We start from the raw sequence: 12,441 nt of genomic DNA on the forward strand, positions 1-12,441 counted from the left end.
GTTTTACGTATTACAACGACACACAGTTCAAAATACATTTGAACGATGATATAACATTATATTTATGTTCGAGCAGTTGATTTCGTCTGTAATTTGTTTGGCATGAAAGCAAATGTTCGAACATTCGATCAGCTTCAAAATGCAGAAAACGTTTGAAAAACGGGATAACCGGGAATAAACGGTAAGTTGTTAATTTCCAAATATATATTTATTTAAATTTATTAAACATTTATTTTAATTTTAAACATTTTTGTCAACATTGTCTGGTTCAAACTGAAGTGTTCTGTTTTGACAAAGAATTTTAAAAGTTGTTCTGAACGTTGACATTTTCACTCCTTTTTTGCAGTGAAATATCAAAGTGACATGTTTTATAAGAAATCTTTTTATTAGCATTATTAAACAATTATTCGAGTTTATAAACTTTAAAATATGGTCTGGTAATTACGTAATTGCAGAATGAATGTCAGAAATAAAATAACCATGTTCTCTACACCACACACATATATATATTTACTGGTGATGCAGAGTAATAATTTTACGGAATATGTCTTCACCACTAGGCGGTCTATAGGATATATCTCTTCACTTTTTTGTCGTTATGATCTTGTGTTATTTGGTGACATAATTCCTTGAACAGGCGATGACTTTATAACCTAAGTACAATATGCGACAAAATTACCCGGCCCATGTGAGAAACTGTCTTCTGCTGCGTTGATATGGCGAGATTTACTCTCAGGGGCAAATATGTGCTTATAAACGCAAATGCCCACTGTATATATTTATATAATGTCATTAAAACGCAACAATTGATTTGCTGTTTTGATTTTGGAAGAGTTTTACAGGAAATTGTTATCATTACAACTGTATTAATTTTGTCAAACATTTTTTTTTATTTTATTCCTGCAGATTGTTTTTGCAAAGGACTGAAATGTTTGAAGTACCATATGTATATGTCTGATTTAACTATTTCGTGTGTAGGTTATTTGGTATTTCTTTGAGAATCATTTTCTAATTGCTAGATTAAACTGCTTTTTTTCAGCTAATACCTTGGAAGTTGTCAATTTTAAACATATTCTTATTTTTTTACAAACATGATAAATTGTATTCTGACAGTTTGACAATTGTTTATGTATTTATTTTTGTATCTTGTTAGCTGCATTGTTATGTCTTATGTACTTAAAACAAACTATGAATACAATTTATATTTTCATCTGCTATATAAAACGCGTCCAAGTTTGATGAAACAACACGATCTCTATTTGTTCGTCTTTTTTTGTCACGTATACATTGATTTTCGCACTTCAGTAAACCCATCATCATCTACCGTCTATAACGTCAAATTTCCTCCTATATTTGTTAGGAGAAATGACTGCGTATTAGTATTCAATAACCTTTGCAAATCGATTAAAACGATTCGATATGATGTGACGTAATGGAATTTGGTGTAAATACACAACCGGAAGTGTAGATGGCGGAAATTTTAATAGTATAATCTTTCAAAACATGGAATTATTAGCAATTAAAAGTATTGTTAGTAAGATTAAAGGTGCAGATATATTTCAAATTTTAGATAAATGGAAGTTCTTGAAAAAATCGGAGGTGGAAGACATCAAATCTCTGGCAAAGTCTGAGAGAAAAACTAAGCTAAATATAGCCACAGATATTGCTGAATTTTGCAAGGTGATTTTCTATTATCTTTCTATTTTCCCCTTTAGACTAGTTGACTTGCTGTTGCCTTTACATTTCAAATGGTTAAATATGATCTAAAACATTCATCATGTCGCCTGTATGACTAAAGAATTATTCCTCAGCTCATTAAGCTTAATCTTTGTGAGTAGTCTAAAATAATAGACGTGTTATACGGGATTCTTCCAATTCCTAACATCTAAACAGGAATGTGCAAAAAACGGGGGTGTTTTAAAAATATTGAAATTGTTTTATGTGAAGTATTTTATGGTTGAAATTGATCATAAAGAGTTATATTCATATTTTACCATGTAAGTGAAATGTTATTTTGCACTAAACAAGCATTTAATGCAATAAAACAAGTTGTTTACCTTTCCAATAAAACGAAAGTTGACTGACATAGACAACAATTATGCGAAGGGGAACAACTCGATACAATCGTAATAACTCGGCTTCCTCCGACAAAGCTTCGAGATAGACCTTGTTATATAATCATAACAACTCGGCCATGGCCGAAATGTTCCGAGCGATTTAAACTGTGCCCTGAAGCCTTGCAGGTGCCCTTCATGTATAGATCGCAGGTGCCCTTCATGTATATATCGTTATGTTTTGACAGAATGAAATGAAGAAAAGCCGTCAAACTCATAATTATAAGTTGCATATTTATTTTTTGTGTACGGAACTAATATGAAATAACATTATCTAGTAATATTTCTTGTTTTTATGATATTTTATAGATGCTATATGCTTTAAACCAGAATCCTGATCGGAACAACTACCCACTTTTGATACTAAACAATTTGTACGTGAAGGATTTGCCATATCAAAAATCTAAAAATAATCCGTCAACGTACAATTATTTGGACTATCTTTGTGACCAGTTGACCATAACTCTAAACCTAAATATACAATATAGTATTCCAGAAAAACTATATAAACAATGCAAACACAAAGATCATAGTTTAAAATGTATTGATAATTTGAACATAGACAATTAATTTTGCAAATAAATAAAAGACAAGTAAACAAGCAATTGCTTTAAGTAGACTATTCATAATCCACAAAATCAAGCTGACCACCAACTGGTTTATAGCTGGTTCAAAAGCTCGCATGAGCTTATGTTGCATACATGCCATATTTTCTGGAGACCATTCAGGGGGATTTGTTCAGAAAGGCTGAAAATTCAGGGGGATTTTGGTAGTGTTCAGGGGTGATTTTTTACCAGGTTTAAAGGTTCAAAGTATTTTTAGAGACAAGTAGGAAAAAATGTATTAACATACATTTTGCTATGAAAACCTCTAACTTTTTCATTATACAGAATTAGTTTATGTCATGATTTATCATATTCTTATAATACACTGTCATGTCATACTGTAATACTGTAAATTAAATTTAACTTCCTCCAAAGTCTTTAAAAAAATTCTGCTTAATACTATCAGCTATGATGACGTTCAGACACTAAGAGAATGGAATGAAAATTATTAATTTCTTCCTTTTCCAAAATAGTTATATTTCTTTGCCTTTAATCATTACTTCAAATCGATTGATCACTTGTTGTTAAGGTTTCTTTTTGGCATTTATCAAACCTTTTTTAAACAGTCATTTCACCCTTGCGGAGTTGTTTTTTTACATTCAGTTTCACTCACAAAATGTGGTTTAACTTTGTCATTATTGCCTGATGTAAATATTCTAAAAAAAATAATTGTTTTCATTTTTCTTATTTTTTTAAGTTCTGCGATGGTCAAGTGGAATACAATGTAGTGTCCTGGCACCCCTTATCCAAAAAGTTGTTGGATTTCGTCTAACTACATCATTGTGCCACGTAGTTCAACAACAACAATTATTAATCAACTGTTCCGCAGAAGACTTGATGACGTCCTCAATATGATGTGCTGCACTCTTTGTCATTGCTGCTGAAAAATGAAAAATAAATGTGTTTACAAACCTTAAGTTGGAAGCAAAACCCAATATTCATGTATCATGGTTGCAAACTAGAGTCAAATGGTGTTGTATGTATGTATGTATGGCTGATACTGTGTTACATTTCAGAATAAGGATGGCCTTACAATGGAAGCTGTGGGGGAACTGGAACTTATATGTAAGTACTGGTAGATCGTTAAATGTCTTTAACTTTAAAATACAAACTTTAAAATGGCTTGTTATACAAATTTTGATATATCAAGACAACATTACTAAAAAGGATAACAATATAAAAAATAACATTGTATTAAATTATATGATTTACCTATGAAGCAATGTTTTACCCCTACAGTTAAAATATATTTATTTTAGTATTTTGAGAAATCATCAAGGACAATGCATATTAAATGCCATTTAAATGATTTGAAACTTCACCAAGATTTTCAAGGGCACCAAATCATGGCAAATGTAACTCTTCAATGAATTAGCTGAGAAATATTTCCTTATTTGACTGACAGTAGGTCTTATTTCCGAAATACATACAAATGATCAATCAATCTGTCTTATTATTAATCCAAACATTTTGCAGGTGTTCAGAGCTTTCCTGCCAAGAAACAATGGTGTGTCTATCATCTGACAGAAGGTATAATGTTCAGATAAATTGTAGCAGTGATTTTTTTAAAATTATTTTTACCACCTGTGCCTTGCAAATTTGGAAAAAAACACTTTAGGAAAAGTACAAAATCAGGCCAATAAGGCTTATATAATGGCAAATATACATGTTTTCACTTTTTTTATGCATGCATCATGCTCTGAAAGAGTTAGTCTTGTCAAGATTTTGTTTATTTTTCAAGAAATTCATTGCTTTTCTGCATTTATCAAATTGGGAAAAAATATAAATTTTGTGGGCAAATAGTCATTATTATTCAAACGGAAATGGCCCTCAACAGGGAGTAATTTGCACCAAAACGATTCACTGTGTAGGATGATGTGTTATCTTATTCTTTAACTTTATAACAGTTAAAGTCATAGTACTACATGAATATATATACCGTATGTAAAGTCCAGCACTCAATATCACAAAAAAACTCAAGTAATTCTCAATATCAACTCAATTTATCAAATAAAAGCATAAGTATCATTAAAAATCTTGTGTGGTTTTATACTTTTTGAAATGTATTTCCTCATAGGATGTGTTGATAAAACATTATGTTAATATTTCAAAGAATACTTATTCTAGAGTAAAAAAAGGTGAAAAACAATGAATTATACTCAAGTACAGTTTTGGCTCTAGAATGTGTTTCCCTTGGAATGTAAAAAGGTTTTAAATTTAATGAACATTAATGATAGAATGTGGTTTAAAAAGGTGTCTAAACATATTATTTTCTATACTGTTGATGCTATGTGGAAAAATGAGTTGAGTCTGAGATTGGACTTTAAGGACTTTCATGATATTGGGGCCAGGAGAGACTGGATGATTAAGGAGAAATGCTTCGATTTTGTCAACAATTACAAATACATGTGCATGTATGAACTGTAAAATAATAATATTCATGTTTGGTGAATGAGAAATCAAATTAAAACTGACTAGGCTTCTTTACATTTAAATCTTGGTAATGTATAGGACATTTAGACATTTAATAGGTTAATAGGTAGGGCACACATATTATTATATATAATAATATCCTTAATGTCATATCTGAAAAGAAAGTGACACGGGAAATGGCTGGTTAAAAATCATCTGTCCAATTGTATGCTTAATCAGTGTATCTATTGTTCAATGCTTTTTTCTGGTGCATCCATCAAAGCACAGAAAGGTTTTCAAAGACTTTTGCTAATAAAATTGTTTTTAGATTTAAAGTTTTCTTTACATAAATCTATATCCAACTTAAATATGTGCAATACCTTTAAAAAAAGAAACATACAGAAATTTGAAATTAGATGAGAAATTTTCATGAGTCTCTATTTTGGGATTTTCCAGAATGTAAGAAGGCCACAACCACAGACCCCAGCAAGTTCAAAACAAAGCTGAAGAAACAGATCAGGCTCTACTTCAACAAGGTAACAGAAGGATAACTTATTGTTTATTAAGTAACTTCCTTGAAAATAAACATTTCTTGTACAGTAATTCTTATAATAGTCATTCTGTGTATTGTGGGAGTGTGTAGGTGTGACCATGGCAGCTGACAGTAGCTCACTGTATTATGTACAAGTCTAACTGGAAGGCCTTTTCTATTTTCATGAGCTATTATGACTGTGTGTTATTCCTTGTAGCATAGCAAAAATGGTACTCCCTGTCAAAGGTCTGTTGTATCTTTAACAAATAACCTGTTTTACAATTCGGCACACACCTTTTGTCAGAATTACATGTAGTTATATTATATTTTTTGAAACATATAGGAATTCAGTTTTCTGAGCCTATGTCTCAATCTCAGACTTAAGGCGTTAGTGTATTCATGAGTTTGTAAATATTTTATAAGACATTATTGGTGGATTACAAGATGTTGCTCTTTACTGAAGTACTTGATATGTTTCTTTACCAGGAGTACAGTGTGTCAGTGTTGCTGCACCATGGTCTGCTGTGGGGGTGTGTCCAGATGCCCCCACCCCGGAGGCGGCGCGGGTACGAGCCCAGACACAACCTCTACTTCATTCACTACCCCCACAGTCCTGTCATCATCTTCTCAGGGCTCAAAGCAGCACATGAAAACTTCATATCACAGGTTGTACATGGCAATGATTGCAAAGATTGTCAATTTAATTAATTTTAAGTTGTCTGTTTCAAGTCGAGGTATTGCCTTTGTATCACAGCTGGGTCATTGTAGTTAACACTGTGCAATAACTTTATCTCGTCAAAACATCAAACTATTCATAAAAAACTTGGTACAAATAATGCCAAAAGACAACACATGTGTTGGAAGACCCACAAGTCAGGCTTTAATAATAGGTGTTTGCATTTGCCCTGGAGTGCTCTTGTTTTAAGAATTTTGATGTACTTAGTAGTAATTTTCATATTTCTTGATGTGTCAAAAAGTTGGTTTGTTGAATTTTTAATGAAATTACTCACAGTCAATTGGGTATGAATTTGGTATTGTGCATACAGGTATGTACATGGTTAGAAACATTTTATCACAAGCATCCCATGTTATAGAATTATACACTCACGCTAAAACACTTGTGTATAATATCAATTACACAGGTTGTGGGTTTGGGGTGCCATACATGTAGCTATTACATGTAGAATGAATTTGGTTAAAAAAGATTTTTTTTACTAAACATGTAGTGATCAGTTTCCTTAAATGCAGTTTCCCACCATATTCCAGTGCTTGGTTGTCACACTAGGTTTCCGACAGATCACAGAGATGAGCCTCTCTGGGCGAGACTACCCTTCCTTGGCCCAGCTCGCCATGAACAAGTACATGCAGGTAGCCAGCTGATTTCTGTTTTTTAAACGAATAATAAGTAATTATGTGTATACATATCACTATTTATCAAGCTTTACACAGTTTCCTCTTATTGTTCATATTTTGAATCTAATGAAACAATTGTTTACAGAACAGGTTTTAACTTGGTTTGAATGCATAGTGAATTAATACAGTGGAAACTCACTAAACCGGATCTCCACAAAACCGGAATCCTTGGGATACCGGACTTTTTTCAGAGTCCCGATTTTTCCCATCTATTTTCAATGTAAAATAATCCCTACAAAACCGGAACCTCGGAATTCCGGATACCGGACAAAAAATCGAGAAAATTTGTTAGTTGTCAACGTAATTTTACCTCGCAAAACCGGACGTACGAGGGGTGATCCAGAATTACGTAGACTTCTTACATATTTTCTATATTTTTCGTCCAAATGATTTTTTAATTCATGAATATCTTATTCAAAGTATTCTGCATAGACGGTATGAAATTTAGGTCTGTAAAATTAATGAGTATTGCAAAATTACGGAATGTAAAATAACAGGAACGCACGGTCGGCACACCGTCTTATTTTAACGTTTACAATCTTTTTATGTATCTCTTACAACATGCTTTTCTTCCATGTTTATCTATGAAATTCCGCCAAATTATGTCACATACTACGTTGACTTCATACTAATATACTGTTCAAGTTTCTTACGTTTGAAAGTTGTTATATTCTGACTTGATTACAAGCACAGTCTATGACACAACATGGCGTCATCGGACTTTGTGGAAGCGCGAGACGATGAAGTTTTGCATTTAATTGGGGAAAACATGGACACAGATTATGATAATGATGGCCAAGGTGAAAATGAAGCAACATGTGTCGTTCATTAGTATTTAACTGGCATTAACGTTTAAGAGAATAATGATATTCCATAGAAGACGATAAGGAAAAATCCAGATTAAGACGAGTGGCACGACGTTTTTGATGTCGGTAAAGAACGTCATCAGAGGGGATCGCCATTTGACGGTTTTTGTTGAAGAAAGCATCGTCGGGGCAGGATACGGAAGTGCAAAGAGTTTTAAGAGACGATTTAGGGGTTCATTTTTTCTATCTATTTATATTTTTATAATATATGCAGTGGATTACGCGCCATGTGTCAGTGTTGGTTGGTAATACTTCGAAAAAATATAACGCTTTATGAGCACAACGTCATTGACGTCATTGGACTGTGCCGGTCGGGTTCAACCATGTATCGTAATTTGATTGCAATTCAGCGAAAATTCAATGTTTTGCTCTGAAAATTGCAGGAATTATGTAGAATATGTTATATGTATTGAATGTAAAGTTTATATTTTCTATGTGAAATGATGTTTGAATTATTAAAAAAGTCCACGTAATTCTGGATCAACCCTCGTATATTTGTTCAAACATGTCAAAATGATTTTGTGTATTAGGAATTCGCGAATCGCGTGTCACTTTGTCACTTTGTTTTGACAGCCGGTGCGTCGTTAAATATTGCACCTGTGATGATGTGTTAACCCGATAATCGCTTGATAATCAAACGATAATCAAACTTGTGAAAAGAAAATTGATTGAAACATTAATTTGTTTGTTGCAGAAAATAAAGAACTAGAAACGGTTATTAAGTGATCATTTTGGAGGGTTGTTTTATCTAAAGACTTCTATGATTGAATCAAATTAGAGCGGTGCGTTAATTAAACTATCAAACATACTTAACAAGCATTAAACAAACATACAAAGAATTTTGCTACATGTGTTGATAGTGACTACCTCGATAAGGTGCAGGACATTATGCCATGATGCAAACTAAGATTGTGAAAGCAAAATGTAGTGCTCAGAAACAGACGACACTGGACACTTTCTTTAAGTAATCTAGAAGAATTACCTTGACTAAACATTATGTGTCACACTAGAAGCGTAAAGATACATGTACATGAACAATGATATAAACTGTATCTGTAATGTTACAAACACATGCACATTGATATATTAATGAATATACATGTATATTCTATGCATTATTTCAAGTTACTTGAACAATTGTTGATGTAAAATAATGTTATCTTTATGTGTTTTTATTTTATTCCCGTTTTCAACTTCCCTTTAAAGGTTAACTCAGTTAATATTTTGAGTAAACTTACTCCGTACATCAAATCCTCACTAAACCGGAATCCTCACTAAACCGGAAATTTTGCCCAGTCCGGAACTTGTCCGGTTTAGTGAGTTTCCACTGTACATATTCTTGACTCTCTTGAAAGGGAAGTGTTAAGCGCAGCATTAACATTAATCAACAGGGATTGAGATTATAGATTCTCTCTATTTTGCATCATGATACTCATGAATTTTTGTGCCATATCAAATTGCGTATTTGCTTCAGGGCGGGTTCACCAAGTATGTCAGCATGCACATGTCTGAAGGCCCGCTGTGTGACCTCACCTCCCGGAAGAGAAAAGGTACATGTGTATTGTGTTCATTTACGTAACACTACATTTTGTGTACTGCATTGACTGACAGACAACAAACAGGATGTCTTTTTAACTGAAAGACCCCCTACTGCAAGAATCATTCCTTATTCACCGAGTTATGCATTTATATGGCCAAAGGTGGCAGTAATATAAATTAAAAGCCTCAGGAATTGCATTTTAAATTCAAATTTAAATTAAATCTTACCGATATGGCTGAAGTTGAAATTAAATCAGAAATTTGGTTGGTTTTCAAAAAAACAGCTTCAACGATGAGAGTGGTCTAGTGGTAAAGGTGTCTGCCTTTCACCTAAGAGGTTGTGGGTTCGAATCTCACCAGGGGTACTTTCTCCTGGCCTCCCAAAATGGACACCAGTACTGGTTTCTACCCATGAAACAGACTTGAGAGTGATTCTATAAGCTTTAGCTTTCGCCACAATCAAGCTAAAATAAATTAGTATAAACTATTAACACCTTCAAATATTTTATCAGCTGTGAGGGAGGTGGATGATGGTGTAACAGACCTAGAAGCTGGTGAGAAGCGGCGCCGCCTGGAAACTCTTGCGGACAGCTTTGGGGACAATGTGCAACCTACACTGGAGAGGGTCCAGTTCAGAGTAGGTGTTTGTTTATTTATTAAGGAAGTGTGGGTTTTTTTTTTTAATTGTTTCATTTTGGTGTAAGACCAAATTATTTCTTTTTCAAATTGCTCAGAGAGCTATATTTAACAAGAAGCTGTTGAGCGAAAATGAAATTTTCTGTTGTCACTTGTTAAATAAATTCTGAAATAACATTGAAATTCAACACGTTTTCTGTTGGGGTTTTTATACTAATTTTTAGAAATGTTTCTGTTTTATCGCTGAAGCGAATGAGAAACATTTTTACTGGCGATGTAATTTTGGTGATATCATTTCAAATATTTTCAACTGCTTATATTGAATGCTACATTAATAAACATTTATTAAGCAATATGGAAACCAAAATCTATAAGATCAGTGAAGATATCAATATTGAAATCTTCACTGCAGTGAATATAACACAGTGAAAATAACATGATACACTATATTTAAGCTATGCCTTCCTAGCATATGGCACTGGTGGTAGTCCTGGGTGTGAGTTGGCAGATTAGGTTATGAAATTTCAGCCAAATCTACTAAAACATTAACAAAACTTGGCATTTTGCAATTTTACAGCATTGCAGAGCAGGTTATAACACAGAAGTTTGTCTTCATAATATTACTCCTTCTGAAATATGGTACAATTTGACACTAGCAAAGCATGATTAAAAAGGAGACCTCAAAAATTGCTATTCAGGTCAACTTTATCTTGGTGAATATCACTTTCTTTTTTAAACCAATTACTTATACATATTGTGTAATATCTTCTGGTTCTTTGAGATCTATAGCCTTTAATTTGTAGCACCATGAATGCTTCTTAAAGAAAATATAGAATGTACAGTACTTAGAAATTTGAAAATGACCAACTTTTTATATCTTTTCACAGAACAGGCACCCATGAGTTGGCTGCCATATTGAGATGAAAACTAAGAAATAAATGATAATTTACTTCCAAAAGTGAATACTGAAATACATGTAGTTTGACAAGTTTTTTGTCATTTACTTGTGCTTGTATAGTATGTACTTTAAATTTATGTTAAGGCCCAAAACTCTGTACTGTGTTTCCAGGTCGAGCTACCGTACCGCAGTAAAAGGGTTGCTACTGAACTACAGGGAGACGGAGAGCTGTTTCACAGTAAGGTTCGCTTCCAGGGGACCAGTGTGCTCGAGGGAATTCGGAGCCTTGCAGAGGCTGGCTACGCCACAGTGCCCCTTCCTAAACACCTCACCATCATCCCAACACGCGCCCGTAACAGCTTCTTGCTTGCCCGGCCCAGCAGACAGGCTGCCACCACTGGTGCCGCAAGCAGTAGGGGAGATATTGCAAAAAATGGTAGCGACCATATGAATAAGTCAAGAAATGTGAGCAAAAGCATGGAACCCACGATAACAGTTAACAAGAGTGGAAATAAGTCATCCGAACAGAATAAGGAAAGGGCTAAGTCAGGACGAGGAAGAAAAAAGTGAAAAGTGCCATATAGTCATTGAATCTACCAAATTGATTTGTTTCTTATTGCAACTTTTTGTCTTTGTAAAAGCTTTCTGATTTGAAATTTTGGCAATGATCAGCGTTGCCTAATAATTTGCTTTAAATTGTTTGTGTTTGTTAAGGACACTGTTTAACAGGTACATTTAGATTTTAATGTATTCATTTAGAATACCAATACATGTATATTTTCAGTTAAGTTGATGGTGCATTTGTGTTTTATTTGGTTGTTTACTTATTTTAATATACTTTGATTTAAAAGGAAGGACTTTTATGCAAAAACTATTTGACTTTCTTTTTATTTTGGATTTTTGTTTTTTACTATTAATAATTATTAAACATGTTTTAATAAATAAAAACAGCAAACAAGCCTCATGTTTAAATAGTTTAAGATCAGTATAAGTTGTAAATTGCTGACAAACGCTTTTAAACCAAAGAACTACAACTATAGTGGGGAAAGAGATGTTTTTTTACTACATCCTAACTACAAATCAAAATCTATACATGTCATTTGCGCGTAAATAAAATAAAGATACTAATATATATATATATATATGCATTTTATATTACCATGCCATAAGCTGCCAATGAAGTAAGAAATAACATACTTTAAAATGCATGAGACACAAGTTATTATAAATACAATGCATTTCATTGGCACGAACATATGTATCAGTTGAAGGCCTAGTTTAATCCTTCTATAAGTGTCCCCCACCCTCAAAAACAAAACAAAACAACAACCGTGTATTGCACACGACCTCTGTGAATTTGTCTTAATCTACCTAATTGTCTTATCAGTTCTCTGATCTGAATATCCTGCTGTGCACTTTTGGAGGT

General features: G+C 33.3%; 1 protein-coding gene across 1 annotated transcript; it reads left to right on the plus strand.

Annotated features, from left to right (window-relative positions):
- Positions 1–1,443: 1,443 nt before the first annotated feature.
- LOC128243563 (centromere protein N-like) lies at positions 1,444–12,119 on the plus strand. Its single transcript, XM_052961407.1, has 9 exons — positions 1,444–1,680; positions 3,736–3,784; positions 4,196–4,249; positions 5,588–5,667; positions 6,150–6,329; positions 6,930–7,031; positions 9,417–9,492; positions 9,994–10,118; positions 11,187–12,119. Exons 1-9 carry the CDS (start codon positions 1,504–1,506, stop codon positions 11,583–11,585), a joined length of 1,242 nt encoding a protein of 413 aa, XP_052817367.1. The 5' UTR covers positions 1,444–1,503; the 3' UTR covers positions 11,586–12,119.
- The last annotated feature ends 322 nt before the right edge of the window (positions 12,120–12,441 follow it).

Source organism: Mya arenaria, chromosome 8, assembly GCF_026914265.1.
Source record: "Mya arenaria isolate MELC-2E11 chromosome 8, ASM2691426v1".
NCBI classification, from domain to species: Eukaryota; Metazoa; Mollusca; class Bivalvia; order Myida; family Myidae; genus Mya; species Mya arenaria.